Source organism: Stegostoma tigrinum, chromosome 1 (genome assembly GCF_030684315.1).
Source record: "Stegostoma tigrinum isolate sSteTig4 chromosome 1, sSteTig4.hap1, whole genome shotgun sequence".
Lineage (NCBI taxonomy): Eukaryota > Metazoa > Chordata > Chondrichthyes > Orectolobiformes > Stegostomatidae > Stegostoma > Stegostoma tigrinum.
In genome coordinates, this window is record NC_081354.1 from 141,072,384 (window position 1) to 141,094,866 (window position 22,483).

Genomic DNA, 22,483 nt, shown 5'->3' on the forward strand with positions numbered 1-22,483 from the left:
AGAGGGGATTTAATAGAGACATACAAGATGTGGATGTGAGTTTTTCGCTGAGCTGGAAGGTTAGTTTTCAGATGTTTCGTCACCATTCTGGGTAACACCATCAGTGAGCCTCCGATGAAGCGCTGGTGTTATGTCCCACTTTCTGTTTATCTGGTTAGGTTTCCTTGGGTTGGTGATGTCATTTCCTGTTCTTTTTCTCAGAGGATGGTAGATTGATTTGGAGCCAATGTGTTTGTTGATGGAATTCCGGTTGGAATGCCATGCTTCTAGGAATTCTCGTGCGTGTCTCTGTTTGGCTTGTCCTAGGATGGATGTGTTGTCCCAATCAAAGTGGTGTCCTTCCTCATCTGTATGTCAGGATATGAGTGATAGTGGGTCATGTCTTTTTGTGGCTAGTTGATGTTCATGTATCCTGGTGGCTAGCTTTCTGCCTGTTTGTCCAATGTAGTGTTTGTCACAGTTCTTGCAAGGTATTTTGTAGATGACGTTCGTTTTGCTTGTCTGTATAGGGTGTTTTAAGTTCATTAGCTGCTGTTTTAGTGTGTTGGAGGGTTTGTGGGCTACCCTGATGCCAAGAGGTCCGAGTAGTCTGGCAGTCATTTCGGAAATGTCTTTGATGTAGGGGAGCGTGGTTACGGTTTCTGAGCCCGTTTTGTCTGTTTGTTTGGGTTTGTTGCTGAGGAATCGGTGGACTGTGTTCATTGGGTACCCATTCTTTTTGAATACGCTGTATAGGTGATTTTCCTCTGCTCGTCATAGTTCCTCTGTGCTGCAGTGTGTGGTGGCTCGTTGGAATAATGTTCTAATGCAGCTTTGTTTGTGGGTGTTGGGATGGTTGCTCCTGTAGTTCAGTATTTGGTCCGTATGTGTTGTTTTCCTGCAGACGCTGGTTTGAAGTTCCCCATTGACTGTTGGCTCTACTGTGACATCTAGGAATGACAGTTTGTTGTTGTTTTCCTCCTCAATGTGAATGTTATGCCAGTAAGTGTATTATTGATGGTCTTGAATGTTTCCTCTAATTTGTTTTGCTTAGTGATGACAAAGGTGTCATCCATGAAGCAGACCCAAGGTTTGGTTCATCTTCTGAGAAAAAGAACAGGAAATGACATCACCAAATGCAGGAAATGGCATCACCAACCCAAGGAAACCTAAAAAGATAAATAGAAAGCGGGACATAACACCAGCGCTTCATCGAAGGCTCACTGGTGTTACCTAGAATGGTGACAAAACATCTGAAAACTAACCTTCCAGCCAGCGAGCAAACTCACATCCAGAAACTCAACCTGAGCTATAAATCTTCTCAAAACTCCCTGACATACAAGATGATCAGAGGTGGATAGGATGGACAGTGTGAGTCTTTTTCCGAGGATGATGACTTCAGCTTGTACAAGGGGGCATAGCTACAAATTGAGGGGTGATAGATTTAAGACAGATGTCAGAGGCAGGTTCTTTACTCAGAGTGGTAAGGGCGTGGAACGCCCTGCCTGCCAATGTAGTTAACTCAGCCACATTAGGGACATTTAAACAGTCCTTGGATAAGCATATGGATAAGGATGGGATAGTGTAGGGGGAGGGGCTTAGATTAGTTCACAGGTCGGCGCAATATCAAGGGCCAAAGGACCTGTTCTGTGCTGTGTTGTTTTATGTTCTATGTTCTAACGCTCTCAAGAAATAGCTAAGTTCTCTAAGAAAATACCACCTTATCCATAAAAAGTAACACAGCACTTCTAACTAAGAGTCTTCACAGAGAAAACATCCCTGACAGCAGGATCAGGCAAAGAAAGGTGTTTATGACTTGAGAACAGCAGAGGAAAGGTGTTGATGATTGGAGAGACAGGAGAAAGCAGAGCATTCTGGAAGACCCCTTCTGTGTGCACTTTGAGAGACTAAGTTTTTTATTTTTGTTTTTCTTACTAGTTGGGTGATATAAGTTGGCTTGTGTTTGTTGGGATAGCGTAGCAGTCGAATTTTGATCACTTAAGGAATAGTGAAGAGTTGGGGGAATTGTTCAGTTTGTGAGTAGTTCTGTTAATTGGTTCATTGTTAGGGTTAAATAAATTAATAGTTACTTGTTACTTACAAAAAGAATATCAAGGATTTTCTTTCTTTTTAACCTCCCCTCTCCCTAACAGACAGCATGTGCTATTTGTACTTTGCATGCAATCACAAGATGTTCAGTCACTCTTGTAATTAAATTGGTGTCCAGACCGAAGCTGAAGGCATGCAGCGTCACTCTAGTCCAACTATTCCTTACGTCTTAACATAAAATAAAAAATACTATCCCCCCAGATACTGAGGTGACCAATTATATAATGTCGTTAATGTAAGGAATTAAACATGCATCTATGAATCAGGCTTTTTATTAAATCCATGATTGTACTTATTGGAACAAAACTTAATGAAGATGGAATAATTGTTTACAGTCAGTAATAACATAGACTTCTAAATATATATTCAACTGAATACACCTATGAGATGCACATACTTCAGGGAAAGTGAAAAAAAAATTTCTTTTCAGAAAAGTAAACTGCAAAGTGCTTATTCTTGAAGGCAAAAGGACCGAGTGCAAGATGTTATGGAGTCTGATATTCTGATGTTCTGGCATGAACAGTGCATGTCAATAATCATGCATAGCTGTGTCTAAAGCTTTGCAGACATAGCTCACCGAAAGTATTGTCTTGTGATATTTTGCACCAGTAATTGAGAAAACAACATAGGTTTGACCCGAATTCAACAAGGAGATTTTCTATTCAGAAACGGAAGAGATCCATTTGGCAGCTTGCCCATGGCAAAATTTTCTCCAACTTGACTTATTCCTATTATGCTTTCCTCCATCTAACTCAGCTGTTCTTAGCACGCTTTATTTCAACTGAACCAGATAAAGCAAGACCTCTCCAAGCCAATCACTGTTTAAAAATAGGCCTAACAGGGTCTACAGCAAAGCAAGCAGTTTTCACCAGTCATGGTGACTTACAGGGGAAATCTTTTACAAAAAAATTCCAATGTCCACATTAACTCAATTACTACTTTACAAAATCTATTATTACTTGGATAAGTTTCCCATCCTCATTCTGAGCTGTAGTTGCGTTACAGATCAATCTTTAAGAGGATCCTCGTTGCTGTGGAAACATGCGCTTTTTCATTTGAATGTTTATAGCATGAAGGTATTGATGGTGTAGTTCCAAAATCTCTTCCAACATCTGGCTCACCAGGAATCTCTCTCATGCTTACTACCTGCCATTCCCATGTGTCAACAAGGATGTGCAGATTGAATAAACGATATTACAGATAAGCCTTCCTTAGCCATCAGGACTTGGAGTGAGATTTGAACCTAAAGCTTCTGCTGTAGGCGTAGTATCAGAGATAATAGGAACTGCAGATGCTGGAGAATCCAAGATAATAAAATGTGAGGCTGGATGAACACAGCAGGCCAAGCAGCATCTCAGGAGCACAAAAGCTGACGTTTCGGTCCTAGACCCTTCATCAGAGAGGGGGATGGGGTGAGGATTCTGGAATAAATAGGGAGAGAGGGGGAGGCGGACCGAAGATGGAGAGAAAAGAAGATAGGTGGAGAGAGTATAGGTAGGGAGGGGATAGGTCAGTCCAGGGAAGACGGACAGGTCAAGGAGGTGGGATGAGGTTAGTAGGTAGATGGGGGTGCGGCTTGGGGTGGGAGGAAGGGATGGGTGAGAGGAAGAACAGGTTAGGGAGGCAGAGACAGGTTGGACTGGTTTTGGGATGCAGTGGGTGGAGGGGAAGAGCTGGGAAGGTTGTGTGGTGCAGTGGGGGGAGGGGACGAACTGGGCTGGTTTAGGGATGCAGTTGCGGAAGGGGAGATTTTGAAACTGGTGAAGTCCACATTGATACCATTAGGCTGCAGGGTTCCCAGGCGGAATATGAGTTGCTGTTCCTGCAACCTTCAGGTGGCACATTAAGCAGAGGTTCACCTGCACATCTGCCAATGTGGTATACTGCATCCACTGTACCCGGTGTGGCTTCCTCTACATTGGGAAAACCAAGCGGAGGCTTGGAGACCGCTTTGCAGAACACCTCCGCTCAGTTCGCAACAAACAACTGCACCTCCCAGTCGCAAACCATTTCCACTCCCCCTCCCATTCTTTGGATGACATGCCCATCATGGGCCTCCTGCAGTGCCACAATGATGCCACCCGAAGGTTGCAGGAACAGCAACTCATATTCTGCCTGGGAACCCTGCAGCCTAATGGTATCAATGTGGACTTCACCAGTTTCAAAATCTCCCCTTCCCCAACTGCATCCCTAAACCAGCCCAGTTCGTCCCCTCCCCCCACTGCACCACACAACCAGCCCAGCTCTTCCCCTCCACCCACTGCATCCCAAAACCAGTCCAACCTGTCTCTGCCTCCCTAACCTGTTCTTCCTCTCACCCATCCCTTCCTCCCACCCCAAGCCGCACCCCCATCTACCTACTAACCTCATCCCACCTCCTTGACCTGTCTGTCTTCCCTGGACTGACCTATCCCCTCCCTACCTCCCCACCTATACTCTCTCCACCTATCTTCTCTCCATCTTCGGTCCGCCTCCCCCTCTCTCCCTATTTATTCCAGAACCCTCACCCCATCCCCCTCTCTGATGAAGGGTCTAGGCCCGAAACGTCAGCTTTTGTGCTCCTGAGATGCTGCTTGGCCTGCTGTGTTCATCTAGCCTCACATTCTATTATGCTGTAGACATAGTAATCCTATGTACTGGAGCATGAGTGCTCCTTTCAAACCTAAAATGACTTCATAACACCTCCATTTCTGGGGGGGAAAAAAATGAAATGTTTTAAATATGCCTTGTTATATGTGGACAAAATTTCAAGATCTACACATTCATTTTCATTTGCTACCTACACATAACCTATACAATTATTTGTGCTACCTTCTTGGTACTTAGACAATTCAATCAAGACTCCATTTTTGAACAGCTTCAGCAATTATGTAACTTTTCCCTGTACGGTTAACAATCTTTAAAAGATAAAACAGCAACAGCAAGAAGTAGTGGCGTCCTTCTGGTATAATCACTAGACTATTAATCTAGAGACCCTGGGGACCCAGGTTTGAATCCTACTGCAGCGGATAGTGGAATTTGAATCCAATAAAAAAAATCTGGAATTCAGAGTCTTGGGATGACCATGAAACTTGTTGATTGCCGTCAGGGGAAATATAAATATCAAATTCACTAATGTCCTTGGGAAGGAAACAGCCATCTTTACCTGGTATCACCTTTATGTGACTCCAGACCCAAAGTACTGTTTTTAACTGACCTCTGGGAAATCAGGGATGGGCATTAAAGACCAACCTTGCCACTGGTGCCCACATCCTCTGAATAAAGTAGGGGAAAAAAACACTCCAGCAAAATAATGTGGCATTTTGGTGTTTACACTTATTTTGACAAAAGCTAAAGGGCTATGATCATTGAGATAGCAAGATGCTGGAGTTACAGATAACAAAGTATGCAGCTGGAGGAACACAGCAGGCCAGGCAGCATTAGAGGAACAGGAAAGTCATGTCTCGAACCGAGACCCTTCTGATCATGTTTTGATTTTAATCACTTTCTGCTGTAGAGAATTCCACAAGCTCAAATCTCTGGATGAAGACATTTTTCCTCCTCTCAGTGTTAAATAGCTCATCCCTTATCCTTAAACAGTGACCTCTGGCTCACTGAGAACATCCTTCCTGTGTTTACACTGTCTGATCCTGTTAGAATTTTATCAGTTTCTATGAAATCCCCTCTCTTTCTTCTAAGTTATAGTGAATGTAGTCCTAAGTGAATCAGTCCCTCTTCATAGGCCAGTCCTGCCATCCCACGAATCAGTCTGATAAATTTCCCTTGCACTCCCTCCAGAACATCCATCCTCAGATAAAGAGTCTAAGAGTGCACACAATACTCCAGGTGTGATCTTTACCAAGGCTCTATACATCTGCAGCAAGACATCCTTGCTCCTGTACTCACAACCTTTTACTTTGAAGGCTAACATAATTTTTGCTGCCTTCTCCACTGCTGTAACTAGATGTTTACTTTCAGTGATTTGCTGTACAAGCACACCCAGATCTTATTGTGCATTCCCCTTTCCCAATTTATCACCATTGAGATCAAAAATAGAGAATGCTGGAGAAACTCATCAGGTCTAGCAGCATGTATGGAGAGGGAAACCAAGATAATGTTTCAAGGCTGATATGACTTCAGAAGGAGGCAATGTAGACATGAAGGCTGTTCTGCTATTGATTGAGATCATGGCTGATTTGATCATTTTCAACTCCACTTTCCTGCTTTCTCCCCATAACCCTCTATTCAATTAAGGATTAAAAATCTGTCTATTTCAGATTGAATATACTTAATGATCCACTCTTAACAACCCTCTGCTATAATAATTCCACAGATTCACTACCCTCTGGGAGAAGACATTCCTCTTAATCTCTGTCTTAAAAATGCAACTGTTATACTGTGAATGCTCCCTCTGGTCCTTGACCCTCCGCCAAGAGAAACAACATTTCTGCATTTACTCTGTCCAGTCCCCAAAGACTCTTGTATGTTTCAATGAAGTTGCTTCTCATTCTTATAAATTCCAATGAGTACAGGCCCAATTTACTCACTCTCTGTCCCTTAATAACTCCAGTTTTGATGAAGAGTCACCAGACTTGAAACTTCAACCCTGTTTTCTCCCCACAGGAGCTGTCAGATCTGCTGGCTTCTCCTGCAATTTCTGTTTTTATTTTCCCCCATAACTGATTTCAGCCTCGTGAAACATCTCTGGACTGCCTCCAATACAGGTATGTCTTTCAGTGACAAGCACACCCAGGTCTTGTTGGATATCCCCATTTGACAATCTATCACCGTTCACATCAAAAACAGAATACTGGAGAAATTCAGGAGGTTTGGCAGCATCTGTTGATAAGGCACCCAAAACTGTTCACAGTATTTCAGCAGTGGTCTGACTATTGCTTTGAATAGTTTTAGCAAAAACTCCCTATTTTTACACTTCAATTCCTTCGAAATAAAGGCCAATGTTTCATTTACCTTCCCTTTAACATACTGACCACTTGTCAGCCTAGGCATGGCTATTGTCCAGATCTTGTTGCATTTGGACATGGACTGCTTCAGTGTCTGAGGAGTCATGAATGGTGATTGAATATTATCCCAGTTCAGCAAACATCCTCACTTCTGATCTAATGATGAAGGGAAAGTTATTGTTGAAGCAGTCGAAGATGATTGAGCCACTGACACTATCCTCCAGTCTCCACTATCTTCCTCTGTACCAAGTGTGACTCCAGTCAATGAACGTTTTTCCTGATTTCCATTGTGTTTAGTTTTCCTAGGGTTCCTTAATGTTGTAGTCAAGAGATTTTCATTTCAAAGTCAGTCACCTTCACCTTGCCTTTGGAATTCAGCTCCTTTATTCATGTTTGAATCAAAGCTGTAATGAGACCAGGAGCTGAGTGGCCCTGGCAGAACCCAAACTGAGCAACAATGAGCAGCTTATTGGTAAGTGCTGCTTAATAGCACAATTAGTGACACATTTCATCAGTTTACGGATGATAAAGAGTAAACTCGGAGTAGACAAATGGGTGACAATTGGCCACATTGGATTTGTCTTAGTTTTTGTGTACAAGACATATCTGGGCAATTTTCCACATTTTTGGGTAGATGTCAGTGTTTTAGCTGGACAGGAATAACTTGGTAAGGTGTGACACATTTTGGGCTCACATCTTCAGTTGTATTGCCAGAATGTTGTCATAGACCATAGCCTTTGCAATATCTAATGTCTACAGGGGAGTGAATTGATTTGACAGAAAACTGACATCGGTAATGCAGGGGACTGCTTGGAGAAGGCCGAGACGGATCCACTTAACATTTCCAGATGAAGATTATTGTACTTACTTTAGCCTTGTCTTTTGTAGTGATGTACTGGGCTCCCCATTATTAAGGATGGGGATATTTGTGGAGCTGCCATCTCCAATGAGTTGTTTAATTGTCCAATTGGATGTGCAGGACTTGAGAACCAAAAGTAGGAGTTGGCTATTCAGCCCTGACAGCTGTTCTACTATTATGATCATGCCTGATATCATCTTGATCTCAAATCCACTTTTCTGCCCACTCTCCATTACCCTTCAGCCCATTACTAATTTTAAAATCTGTCTTTCTCTTCCATGAATTTATTCAAAGTCCTGGTGCCCACCCCACTCTAGGGCAGTGAATGCCACAGATTTATCACACTTTGAGAGGAGTAATTTCTCCTCATCTCCCCTTCTCCAAAAACTATGACTTCTTCTTCTAGACTGTCGTACAGGAGGAAATATCCTTTCTACATCTACTTTGTCAATCCCTTTCACATCTTATATACTCCAATTCGATCTCTTCTCATTCTTCTAAACTTTAGAGACAGCAGAGCCTAAATCTGAACCATTGGTTGTGGAATTGCTAAATTCTATCACTTGCTGCTTGTACTGTTTGACAAGTAATCTTGTTTCACAATTTTATCAAATTGGCAACTAATTTTAAGATGTGTCTGGCATGCCGTCCTGCTCTTTACATTGTACCTGGATTGATCATCTGATTTTATGGTAATGGGTTGGAAAGAAGGGTAATGCTGAGGAGGTCAGTTAGGGCCAGAGAGATGCCGACAGTAAGGGCTCAATTCCCACACTGGCTGAGTTTATCATGAAGGACCCTCCTTACCAGCCTTTCTCCTGGCCTGAGGAGTGGTGTCTGTCTAATAAGAGAGCAGGCCTGTGGTCTTCTGGGACCATGGCGATTTGACCTCTTTGGGAGCGATGACATTGTCTGAAGTGAATCCAACATAAGCTTTTTTTTGCTGGGCGCTAAATACTCCATAAAGCATGTGATTTTTGTAATTTAGTTCCCTTCTAATAATAATCTTAAGTGCATGTCTATTTTAGTTCGTACGTCGTGAAACGTGAAATCTTGTTTTGGGAATCCTCTAATTGGTCATTGGGAATTCAATATTTTTAATACACTCTGCCTCCGCTTTTAACAGGATACAGTTGAAGGTATTATTTAAAGTATGAGTGCCAATCTGGAGATTGCAGTCACTTTGCTTATCTGTTTGAATCATTATGAATCGCATCTATTCATCTGAAAATAAATTCGATTTATTCCCACCACAACGAACTCAAGCAAGCGCTAGAGGGCCCATGTCAAACCAAGCTGTTCAACCATTCAGCCTGTGTTACTTTAGTTCCAGCATTCGGTCCAATTTATCTGCTTTGGGAAAACAAATCGTTACGAAATTATCTGCCAGCCTCTAAGCAGGAACTAATAACACAACGTGGTGAGTAATATTTTGCAAACGGGAACGCAACTACAGAAGGAGAACTTGTTTTAATTGTTTACGATATTTGTTATCTACCCACGTTCAGTAAAAGCAAAAAAAAGTGTCATGTCCTTTCTGTTGTACAATTACAACAGCTGTAACAACGCTTATCCCCACCCTTCCTTCAGATAGTACCGTTAGAAAGACGTGAAGCCAATGGAGAGTGTGATCTTGGTGTTGTTCCTTTTCTGTTCGCTTCAAATAGAGAGCTTTGAAGGTAAGGTTAATTTCCCTGTTTAAATTTGATTAAATGCAGGATGCAACACTTAATAAGATAAGACAAATTTCTAATGCAGAACCAGGGCGGAAAACATTACTGGCCCAATGGTGAAAGATAAATAATTGTGGTATCATTGGCCAACTATAAAATTTGAATGGCTTATTCACGGTAAAATTGTGTTTGACTCAAAGTGTGATAACTGTTGGCCACGGAATTGCTTAAGCTGACATCAGGATAACTTTCTTGTTTTGTGCATCAAATCCTTAGTGTGGAAGCAGTTATTCAGCCCACTGAATTCGCACTGACGCTCAGAAGAGCCACCTGATCCCTGTATTTCCCATGGCTCATCCACTCAGCCAGCACATCCCTGGACACCAGGGGCAATTTAGCATGACCAATCCACCTAACCTGCACATCTTTGGACTGTGGGAGCGAACAAGAGCACCCAGAGGAAACCCATGCACACACGGGGAGAATGTGCAAACTCCACAATGTCAGTCACCTGAGGGTGGGATTGAACCCGGGTGTCTGGTGCTGTGAGGCTGCAGTGCTAACCACTGAGCCACCGTGCCACCTTCTCCAAGTTTATTTAATGAAACAAATTCTGTCTCTCTCTATTTCTGTAACCCTTTTACATGTTACTGGTTAGTATATATATTGTTGCTCCCCAGTCTTCCTTGCAAAATATATGATTTCACGTTTCACTGCATTAAATTTCATTTACCGTGTCAGCAGTCTGTGCCTTCGTAAAGTTTTTGTTCCTCATGTTCCCAGGCTTGGTATCATCATACTGTCTCTACCCAAGTCCATGTCATTAATGTATTTCAAAAATTACAGAGGTCCTTAAAGCCAATCCCTGATGACTTCCCTTCAGTCGAGGAAAAAAGTTTAGTCTTTCAAGTATTCTGCCTCTGACTCAATTTCATATCCATGTTGCATCTGCTGCGTTTGAACGTCATTGTCTTTCATTTTGATACCCAATCTATTATATAACACTTCTTCAAATATTTTTTGAACACCATGTACACAGCATCAGCTGCACTACCTTTGTCAATCCACTTTGTTAACTCCTAAGACTCAAGTTGGGTGAGGGCCTGTTAGTTCTCTGAAGAGTCTGAAGAATGTGACAGTGCACTGTTGCTGTTATAGTCTGCCTTAATGAGCATTGCGTGCCCATTTGTGCTGCAAGAAATTACACAATGTGCAAAAAGCTAGCAATTGAGAAAAGTGTGCTAGAAGGGAGCAGTGAAGTAGAAGATTTGGAGATATGTGACTTTTAAATTCAGTGGAGTATTAGATTATGTATATGAATAGTTGAGCTAAATGGACCTGGGTAGCAATGGTGTAAATTAGAACGGATAATATAATAAAGCATTGGTTGTGTAAACATTTATTTAAGAGGAGGAGAAAAGTCTTTGTAGTAGGTGAGGAAGAAAGTGGTTGAAAATGTAGTAGAACTCATATACTGTTCTACAGTACCGGGGACAAGGGAATTAGAACTAAGTAACAGTGCGATCTTCTTCCAGGTAACAATGGACAGAAAATTATGGCTGTATGGCAAACTACTTGCTCCACTCCCCACAGAAGAAAAGTTAGTGGCCAACTGTCTGGCTAGTTAGAAGCCCACCCCACAGCTATAAATCACAGCAGGTGGGCAAAACAAGGTCTTAGTGGGACATTCCCCTCTCTCTGAAAAAGAATCCCACCCTTAGAACCTGTTGACAATCTAATCTGGCATCTACAATGTAGCGGCACTGCTCGAACATCCTACTGAGTGCTGCTGAGATTACTCATAGGATCATGCAGGAGGCCAAATGAATCCTGGAGCTGGGTTAAGTCTGAGCTTTGGGCTGAGGAGCTTCTAGAAAATAAGGAAGGAGGGTCAAGAGAGGCTAGGGGTGAGGGTTTGAAAGAATGTATGGGTGGGAAGGAAGCATGTTTTTTTTCCACCTTCTTAATAGGGTGCCCCTGATGGTCAAATTCCCTCCAATTAAAGAAGTCCCCAACCCACTTTATAAAGAATTATGAATTCCATATCCACCAGACTGTCAGGCTAACCGTGTTATGATGTGACATTATAATGTTGGGGTCAACTGAGCTTTGAAAAAACTCAATTGATCCTTAATTATTTATTTACTTAGGTTGTTGGCCTCCTATTTTCAGTACCTATACTCTGTTATGAGGGGCAACATACCAGTATGTGGAAACATGGTAAGCTAACCACCTCACTGTATTAGATGTCCTGCCCCACTGAAAATGTATCAGACGGGGGAATGTAACATGCAGCTTGATGAATTTCAAAGAGTCTTCCTAACACTCCGCTTAGAACTCTGTTGGCCGGTTGTCAATGTCCTTCAGTTCTGCTGAGTAAAAGAATGATCAAAACATTGAATAGGATGTCAGATAGTCAACAGAAGAAATCTTTGGATTTATTTAAGAATAAAGTGAATGGTGTTTTGGAAGAATGTAGAGATTTTCTGGTTGGATGAACTAAGATGAACTGAATGGGCTTTTCTCACTCGGTAATTCATGCTGTGAAGCTTATATGTGAGCAGATTATATCAAGATAGCCAATTTCCCTTTATTATGAGGAAGTATTTTGCTAGACATGCAGAATTCATCCCTAGCATTCTGTTACATGTGTTGCAATATTTTATTGTCCATCAGCAGCATAGTATTCCTGCTTTGTCAAGATGTTTTAAACAATTGTGCTGAAGCTTTCACATTGAGGTTTATGCATTACTTTCCAGGTTGGTTAGTGTTGGTGCCCATGGTTCAACCTTTGCTTGCCCAAATCTGTCTCCGTATATCTCAATATACATATAATTCATAATTCACTTTGACTTGTGGATGTCTTTATGAATTTCTTCAGAATTCAAACAGACATTTAGACTTTGATTCTGTTCTAATCCCTCATGAAGTAAGGAATATTTCCAGTGCTTCAGCAGAATTCCAAAAGTGAGGAAGACAATTATATTTATATTCCTCACCTATAACTTTGAGTTTACATTCTTGTCCTGGTGTGCGTAAGTTAACATTAATTGGTTAAGCAGAATAATAATTCAGTTAAATTTTTACAAACCTGTAGAATTCTAAGTTTGTTCTGGGGATAATTATTTTAATGACAACAAAACAAGCAATTTTAGACCCAAGGTAATTTGTCTATTTAAGAATGTAGGAAGGTACAAAATTTGAAATGCCATTCTTCATCAAGTCCATTCCTTCAGAGTGTAGATACTTTGAACTATTACAAAGAAAGCGAATAAATGTGTATGCATATTTTAACTACATGAATATTTAATGCTTTTAAACATTTCTCCTTGACGTGTAATGTTATTTATGCTGTTTTACATCTAACTTTGCCATTAAATATTCTAGGCTTCAACATCAAAAATGTCCATCTGGACAAATGTATCCGTGCCAACAATGAGAAGAATAGAATATCTCTCTCTGAATGTAATCCAGATTCTGAGCAGCAGCAGTGGAGATGGGATTCCCGCCTAAACTCCATAGTTAGCCTTAAAACTGAGCAGTGTCTGACAGTTCACAAAGCTAATGAATTTGGAACAGTGAAACTGGAACCTTGTGCCAGTGGTCAACATCAGGCGTGGATATGTAACAAACGGGGTCATTTAACTCTTGAAGGTTTCAGCTTGCATCTCAGCGTAAAGCACGGGACAAACAAAGTTCACATCTCGCATGAAAAAGGCAAATTAAGCAAGTGGCGCACTTTAAAAGATCAGATCATCTGTAAAGAGGCTAACCATATTTGGCAACATGAAGGTACTCCAAAAATTTTGGTTTTTCTTCCATTTTGTGGTATTAACTGAGGTTTAGATTTTAGCAGTATTCTGATAAACCATTGGAATAATGTAGAAAACCATCCCTTCACTCTTGTTGTATGTGCAAATTGAATATTTGATTTTCAGCACACTAAAGACACCAAACTTAACTCCCAGACAATATGATATTTTTTCTCCACAGATGCTTCCAGACATGCTGAATATTTCCAGTATTTTATATTTTTAATTGCAGATTTCCAGCATCTGCCTTATTTTGCTTCAGAATCATGATATTATGGTTTTCTAGATTAAAATCAATATCTTACCAATATTATTGACTTACACATTAAAAGAATTTTAACCAGACCATTTAAAAACAAAGTTTCTTTTACGCTTTGTGAAGCAATTGTCCTGTTACCAATTTTGACATCATTTGGAAAATTTGTGGGAAATATTTATTAACAACAAAATGTTTATAAATTGAAGGTCTCATGACAAAGGTTCTAAAGATCAGCTAAGAAACGACTATGGGCTAGAGATAACAAAGTGTGAGGCTGGATGAACACAGTAGGCCAAGCAGCATCTTAGGAGCACAAAAGCTGACGTTTCAGGCCTAGACCCTTCATCAGGAAAGGGGGAGGGGGAGAGGGAACTGGAATAAATAGGGAGAGAGGGGGAGGTGGATTGAAGATGGCTAGAGGAGAAGATGGACTCTGGGCTAGAATATGGAAAGGCCGAATGTTTTTCATGTTAGTCAGAGTCATGCAGCACAGAAACAGACCCTTCGGCTTAACTCATCCACACCGATCAGATTTCCTAAACTTTACTCATCCCGTTTATCTGCATTTGGCTCGTATCCTCCTTCTTGGCCAGCATTTCTTGCCTAATTACCCAGAGGACAATTAAGAGTCAACTACATTGCTGTGGGCCTGGAGTCACATGTCAGCCAGGCCAGGAAAGGATGGCAGATTTCTTCCCCTAAAGGATATTAGTGAACCAGATAGATTTTTCCCAATAATTGGCAATGGTTTCATGGTCATCATTTGACTCTTAATTCCAGATTATTATTGAATTCAAATGCTACCATCTGCTGTGGTGGGATTTGACTCCAGGTCCCCAGAATATTAGTTGTGTCTCTGGATTAACAGTCCAGGGATAATACCACTTGGGCATTGCCTATATTGAAGTGAGAATAGGCAAATTTGGTATCCTCAGTCTATGTGAATGATTGTAATGTTTGACTGATTTGTAATGTTTGGCTGTGTTTTTTTAATATTGTCAGCAACTTCAGGGAAGAAATTGTAAGGATGCTACAGAGGATGTAGATAGGTTAAGTAAGTGGGCCAAGATCTGGCAAACAAAGTATAATATGAAAAAACTCTTGTGGATTAGTCCACTACTAAGTGAAACTGTTTTCAGATTAGGGAACACCTTTGACACCCTTTTAGCAGAGAGATAAAGTGAGTTTTTTTGCTGTTAGAGGGTAATGTGATTTTGGAAGTCTCCACCTCAGAACATGGTAGAGAGGGTTCATTGAATATTTTTACAAGGAAGGTAACTAGATTCTTATGATGTGGAGGTGCTGGTGCTGGACTGGGGTGGACAAGGCCAAAAATTACACCACACCAGGTTATAGTCCAACAGGTTTATTTGAAAACACAAGCTATCGGAGTCTCGCTCCTTCGTTAGGTGTTAGTGAGAGAGATGGCATTTTAGGTCAGGCAATGAATATTAGGTGTGAGGTCTTGTTTTGAATCTGCTTGTGTTTCGGTTTAGGGTCAGACTGGTTTTATTTGTAAAGTAGGAATTTATAAAATGCCACATTGACTGTCTATAAACTGTGTGTTTTTTGAGCAAAATAGAATATATCTGCAAATACAATGTGTGTGTGTGTGTGTGTGTGTGTGTGTGTGTGTGAGAGAGAGAGAGAGAGAGAGAGAGAGAAAATGTGTTGTGTGCATGAGAGAGGATCTGTGTGAGTGTGTGTGTGAGAGTGTATAGTGTGGTGGGGTCACTGTTGTGTGACATGAGCCCAAGATCCTGGTTGAGGCCATCCTCCTGGGTACCAAATTTGGCTATCAGCCTCTGCTTGGTGACTCTGCATTGTTGTGTACCCCGAAGTTTGCCTTGGAGGACATTTACCTGAAGATCCGAGGCTGAATGTCCTTGACTGCTGAAGTGCTCCCCCACTGGGAGGGAACATCCCTGTCTGGTGATTGTTACACAGTGTCCATTTATTTGGTGTTGTAGTGCCTGCATGGTTTTGCCAATTTACCATGCCTCGGGGCATCCTATCCCAACAGTGTATGAGAAAGGCAACATTGGCCAAATCACGTGAGTATCTGACATGCGTGTGGCGGGTGATGTTCCCACATGTGGTGGTAGTGTCCATGTTGGTGATACGAAATGTCTTGCAGAGATTGCCATTCTTGTTATGCAGAGGAATCAAAAGTTATCAGGGACAATGGGAATGTGGAATTCAGAACATAAGCAGGTCAGCTATGATCATATTGAATGACAGGGTAAGTCAGAAGGGCTAAATGGACTGCTTCTATACATTTGTATCTGACTTAGTGTCTCTTTATGTGGCTCAGTTGTATCATGCTTCATATCACTCCTGTAAAGCGCATTGAAATGCTTCATTGCATTAAAGGAGTGATACAAACACAAGTTGTTGTTCAGTAAATTCAACATTAAATCAGATGCATAACAAGAACTAAACAAAGAGAAAGAAAGATTGAATTATAAGAGATGAGGAAAAGACAGAAAGGTAAATATTTAAGTGTGTGGTTTTACTTTTTTTTATGGTTTATTAACTGAAACTTGAAGGGATGCAATTAATGGTCAATTAGTAGTGCCATAGAGTGAAATAGCAGTAAGTAACACTGAATGCATTGTTAACATAACAAGGTGTGGAGCTGGAGGAACACAGCAGGCCGGGCAGCATCAGAGGAACAGGAAAGCTGCTGCTTCCGGTCGGGACCCTTCTTCAGAAAGACTTGTTGTGGTGAGTTTATTTTGTGCCTAATAAGCTGTTAGAATCATAGATTCATAGAATCCCTACAGTGTGGAAACAGGCTATTTGGCTGAACAAGTCCACGCCTATTGGAGGAACTTTAGACTGTTCAGTGCATGTCACTGGTCAGGCAGTTAGTGAAGAGTCGTTTCCACAAAGCTAGTAGCAGAGATGTGCAAGACAGATAGGATGTTCTTGGATATTTGAGTTTTACTGTTCATTTGCCCATCACCTGAAGTTGTTGCATTGATTACACGTGTGTATTTCAATGGTTTGAGCTTGAATATAGCGGGCACGATAAAGATGTTTTGAGGCAATTTTGAGAAAGCTCTAGACTAGAAAAAGACATTAACAGAGTGTTCACATGAGCCAAGTAGTGGCAAATGGAGTGAGAAAGTGACAATATTGAGTGAGGTGTGGCAATATAAATGTCTGAGCAATCCCTATGCTTACCAATGGTCTGGTGTGTGGTTTTGAATCCCACCATGGCAGATGGTGAAATTTGAATTCAGCAACTATCTGGAAAAACCTCCTGGTGTCTATGTAATAACTGTCAATTGTAAAAATATCCTTTAGGGAAGAAAGTGTACCACCTTTACCCGTTTTGGTCTACATGTGATTCCCGACCCACAGCAATTGATCTTTCACTCCCAGATGGGCAATAAAATGCAGACCTAACCAATAATGCCCACATCTTGCATTTTGTTAAGGTTTACAAGGCAAAGGAATTCACAAATAAATGGTAGAATATTGGAAAGTTTACAGGTATATTGGCAATGAATGTTCACAAATCCCGAAAGCTAGCTGGACAGGTAGAAAAGATTGTCATGCTGACTTACAGGATACTTCTTTTTATTAGCTGAAGCATAGAATAGCTGGGAGGTTGTTCAAGAACAGGATATAACCCTAGTTAGGCTGGTGCTGCAATGCTATTTGCAGTTTTGCAGGAAAAATGTGATTGCTTCCGAGAGGGTACAGAGAACGTTGACAAAGATGTTGCCTGAACTGAAAATTGTAGCCGTGAGAAAAGATTGGTCAGTCTGGTGTTTTCAAGAGAGGATTAAATGATTATTTGCATGGGAACAATATGAATGGTAATGGGGAAAAGGCAGGACAAAGTCTTAATGTTTACTTGGAGAGCAGTGCAGACATTATGCCCTGATTGGCTTCCTTCTGTATCATAATAATTTTGTGATACTGGGAAAAGGAATTTGAAAGGGGATCTAGTTAAAATGGCTAGAATTCTGAGGGGTTTAGAAAGAGTGAAGCAAGGTCTAGAAGTCAAAATGGGATGCGTGTCTGACTGTTAATTTGAATTACACTCGGGACTTGTTCTTGGCTGAGGGATCCATGACATAGATTTAGAGTGAGAGACTTAGGGGAGATTTAAGGGAAATTCTTTACAGGTAGAGGGTGAAAAGGATCTAAAATTTACTGCTTTAAAGGGTATCAGATGCAGAAACCCTCACAACATTTGCAAGGTTGGATCTGTACTTGAAGTGCCATAACCTAAAGGCTGTTGGCCAAGAGCAAGAAGGTGGGATTAGGGTGGATTGCTGTTTGTAGCCTGGTGCAGACATGGTGGGCTGAATGGCCTCTTTTTATTTAAATTCCTAATTTCTAGTTACTAAAAGAAAAGGGTGAGTGATGTTTGGCTCACCATTATTTTAGGAGCAAGATTTGACCTATTTTTGATAGATAGCATATTCCTAGCGAAGTCAGAGGTAAATTTCTCATGGCATCATTGACTAAATTTTTCCTTTTCTGTGCATGGTGAGATTGTTCCATAGTTTGGGTTTGTTACTGGTGCAGTATAATCTTGATGAAAAGCAAGTGTGCTGTGGATAACCTCACACTTGATTTTTGCTTCGTGGTGACTAAAACCTCTATTGCTTTATTAGACTCACTCTTTGTGCTTTCTCCATAGCAACAACAGAATAGAACATTATGTTGAAGCATTCCTTCAGTGAATATTCTCTGCTGATTAAAAGCGAAATTCTATTAACCCTAAGATGGCTGCACCAGCTATTTCTGAATGAAAAGGCATTTTAGAAGTAACTTGTACTTGGAAACAGTGAACCACAGATTAAATTGTAGGTGTCAAAATGAAAATGATTGGAAGTTACAGCAGTGTTATGCCAAAGAAAGCTAATATTTAAAGTATATAACATACAGTTTAAGCTATTACAAGTAAATGACTATTACCAGCTTTCATTTCCTCTTGTTAGCTACACTACTTAAATACTATTATTCTAATTTTCACTGTTTTAAATGCAGATTGGCATTAAGTGAAAATAGATTGAACATTGAAATTGTCGTACTCATTAAATTGGGTTTGTTCTGAATGTAACAGGACTTTTTCCCAGTCTTTTAAATTAACTAACCCCCCTCCTGAGACAATTCCATTTTATTTCACATTCTGTTTCCAGGATACTTCAGCCTGCAACCAACCATTTGCAACAAATAACTGTTTATGGATTACCACTGAAAAATACATTTCATGCCAAGAACTTGGATGGTGTGAAATTGGACAACTTAGTAAAGCTGTTGCCAAAAGTATACAATGAGTTCAAGGTTCTGGGACATCTCGGGAGGAACAGGGAAAGAAAATCCAATCTTTAAAATATGGGGGAAAGTGCTCCGTGTCTTTCTCTAACTTCTGTTGTATTTATTTTAGAAGCGTCTTTGGATTGGAAGATGGTGAGGTCCAAGTAGACAAAAAAAATGACACTTAGGATGTTTTCATGGATTATTTGTACTTGCTGACGGTCTCTTTGACTAGGCAGCATTTGTTGTTAACTTGAATTGCCCAGAGGGCAGTTAAGAGTCACCCATATTGCTGTGGATCTGAAGTCATATCCAGGTCAGACCAGGTAAAGATGGCACATTGGTTATCATGTTCACATGGTCACCATTTGACTAGCTGTTTAACCCAGATCTTTTTTTATCTTGACTCAAATTTCATCATCTGCCGTGGCAGGATTCAACCGCATGTTGTCAAAACATTAAAAGCGGAAAGAACTGTAGAGGCTGTAAATCAGGAACAATAACAGAATTTGCTGGAAAAGCTCAGCAGATCTGGCAGCAACTATGACCAAAAATCAGAGTTAGTGTTTCAGGTCTGGTGACCTTTCCTCAGAAAGATCTTTTTGGGTGTTTTTGTTCCTCGAAGCATTAGCCAGGGATTCTAGATTACCATTTCAGTGGCATTACCACAATGCCACTGCCTCCATAATAATTTGTCAATGTTAAATAAAGTGAAATGACTCACCATAGTCCCATAAGCTGCTCCCTCATTAGAGAGAGGTAACTGGTAGTGCATTCAACCTGAGCGTCACCACACCTCAGGTGAGGGATGAGGTTTCCCATGGTGACCTCAGCCAGTCAGGACTTGAACCCACACTGTTGGTGTCACTCTGCGAACCAGCTACGCAGTCAATTGAGAATACAGACCATGAGAAAAAGCTGCCAGACCCATGTGCTTCTTTTGACTTGATTATTTACTGATTTATTGCCTGTGCATTGACTATCACTTCCCAATTTCATGGGAGAGACAGAAAAAGAGGCCAACCGTAATTGTAAATTCCTGTCTGACTTTACGTTGATCGGTAGACAAGCTACAGCAGATTCTTACATTCATTGCATGTTAGTTTGTTGCAATTTACTTAATTGGGGTTGGGATTTCAGCGAAAGGATAGGGGCATTAGGGATTATGCTTTGATTGACTTTTATATTCTTCCAGGTAAATGATGTCAGTGTCAAAAATGAATATATATTTTCTGATGAAGGGACACGTTGACCTGAAATGATGACTATCTTTCTCTCCACAGATGCTTCCTGATCTGCTGCAGAATTTTCTGATTTTACTTCAAATTTCCAGCATCAATAGCATTTTGCTCTTGTAGCACTTTTCTACAGTTTGATCCCTGTCACCATTAGCCAATTTAGAGTTTAGTTTGGATCAGCTGCAGTGTAAATCTTCTATTTAACCCTTTCATTGTGCCTTAATTCAAGCTGTGTGTTTGTTATTTTTCCAGGTCTAGGTACATTAGGTGGATTTTTGTCAGGGTCTGAGGGACATGGGCTACAGTGAAGTGTGTGGCAGAGATGAATGAGAAGCTTGGCGAGGCCCATCTTGACATTTGGGGAAAAGACTCACTTTATCATTTATGCTTTGTTCAAGGGGTGTGGTGAGTTTCTTGCAGTTTGCCAATTAAGGGAGATTATTCCTTGTAAATGGCGCAATCACCCAGTTTAATGTGGATTTTGTCAAAGCTAGATGTTGGAAAAACTCAACACGGGAACCTGGCAGAATCAGCTCCTCACTTGTTACCACTGACCTCCATGTTGCCTATGACCAAAGTGCATGATGCATACACAGCAGGTACTCACACATTTTGCCCATGGGATGTTAACATTCAGTATCTGCCACCCTGCCAATCCCATGACCATGCTGCCTCTCCTGTACATTGGTAGTCCATTGTGGAAGTGCAGACTTGCAATGGAAAGCACACCAGTAACTAGAATTGAAAGGCTGCAGCTACATTATAGGAGTGCGGGTTGTGGTCATCGACAGTTGAGAGAACTTTGGGTGCAGGAGGGCACTATGCATGACCACACCTTGCATGTTCACCTCAAATGCCATAAGACCATAAGACATAGGAGTGGAAGTAAGGCCATTCGGCCCATCAAGTCCACTCTGCCATTTAAATCATGTCTGATGGGCATTTCAACTCCACTTCCCTGCACTCTCCCCGTAGCCCTTTATTCCTTCTGAGATCAAGAATTTGTTGATCTCTGCCTTGAAGGCATCCAATGTCCCGGCCTCCACTGCACTCCGTGTCAATGAATTCCACAAGCCCACCACTCTCTGTCTGAAGAAATGTCGTCTCATTTCAGTTTTAAACTTACCCCCTCTAATTTTAAGGCTGTGCCCATGGGTCCTAGTCACCCCACCTAATGGAAACAACTTCCTAGCGTCCACCCCTTCTAAACCATACATTATCTTCTAAGCTTCTATTAGATCTCCCCTCAACCTTCTAAACTCTAACGAGTACAATCCCAGGATCCTTAACCATTCATCATACGTTAAACCTACCATTCCAGGGATCATCCAGGGGCTAGGTGGGAAAGATAGGCAAGTGCTGGTGTTGGGTTGGGTAGGGACCTGGGGAGGTGCAATGTATATCAAATTTAAAGGATGGGCTACTAGGAAGGGGATGTTCAGGGCTTATTGACATGTTAAGATGGAGGCTGGAAGCCACTGACATAGAAATACTCACTGTCACTTTCCATCGTGCTGTGAATCAAAAGTGGGCAAAGGGGAAGAAAGTGGTTACACCCACACTTGGAGTGGATGGGGTAAGTAACTTGAACTGTGAGGGAGGTGGCTAGCTCCATGATAGAGATTTAAAAGGAAATAGCATTGCTCACAGATATAACAAGGTGTAGAGCTGGATGAACACAGCAGGCCAAGCAGCATCAGATGAGTAGGAAAGCTGACGTTTCAGGTCTAGACCCTTCTACTATCTCTGTAACATTGCTCACAGGCTCATTCACTGCACATTATGCAGACCTGGATCATCCTTATTGCCTGGCCATCCTAAAGTATTGCTTTCCATCCTCCATGTGTTGGACTCGACGTCACTGAGACTGCTGGACAATTCATTGACAGCAACACTTTGCGCTCAGAGGCTATGAAGCAATGGGGATATTACTTGAGAAGGGCTAAAGGTGCCAGGATGCCATGTATACGCACTGCTCATCTTGCTTTCCTATAATACAGCAGGCTGTCAGCACAGATCTTTGTCCGTAGCACTTCTTCTGTGACCATGAGTGATACCTGATGATGTAATAATATCATTTGGTCCTACACAGAGAGACTAACAACCAGATGTTTCATTAAAGCGCAAGCATTTATATAAAAAATTACAAGCCATTGTTACTCATGCTGTGGAAGTGTGCTCATTAAGTTTTCTTCCTCCTCTTGTGCAGACAATCGCACTGCTGCAGCTTCTGGGAAATGAGGGTACTTGCAACACACTTAATTGTCTTGCTCCTTTTCCTCCCTGTGTACATGGAACATAGAACAGTACAGCACAGAACAGGCCCTT

At 41.3% G+C, this 22,483-nt stretch overlaps 1 protein-coding gene across 2 annotated transcripts in view; it reads left to right on the forward strand.

The window, feature by feature from the left end:
- Positions 1-9,010: 9,010 nt before the first annotated feature.
- Positions 9,011-22,483, forward strand: part of LOC125457927 (uncharacterized) — a 38,968-nt gene continuing 25,495 nt past the window's right edge. Inside the window, exons 1-3 of one of the 2 annotated variants that reach the window (XM_048542762.2) lie at positions 9,011-9,310; positions 9,481-9,569; positions 12,951-13,355. In XM_048542762.2, coding sequence (XP_048398719.1) covers positions 9,509-9,569; positions 12,951-13,355 — 466 coding nt within the window. In that variant the 5' untranslated portion in view covers positions 9,011-9,310; positions 9,481-9,508. The other variant, XM_059649098.1, reaches the window with a different exon arrangement.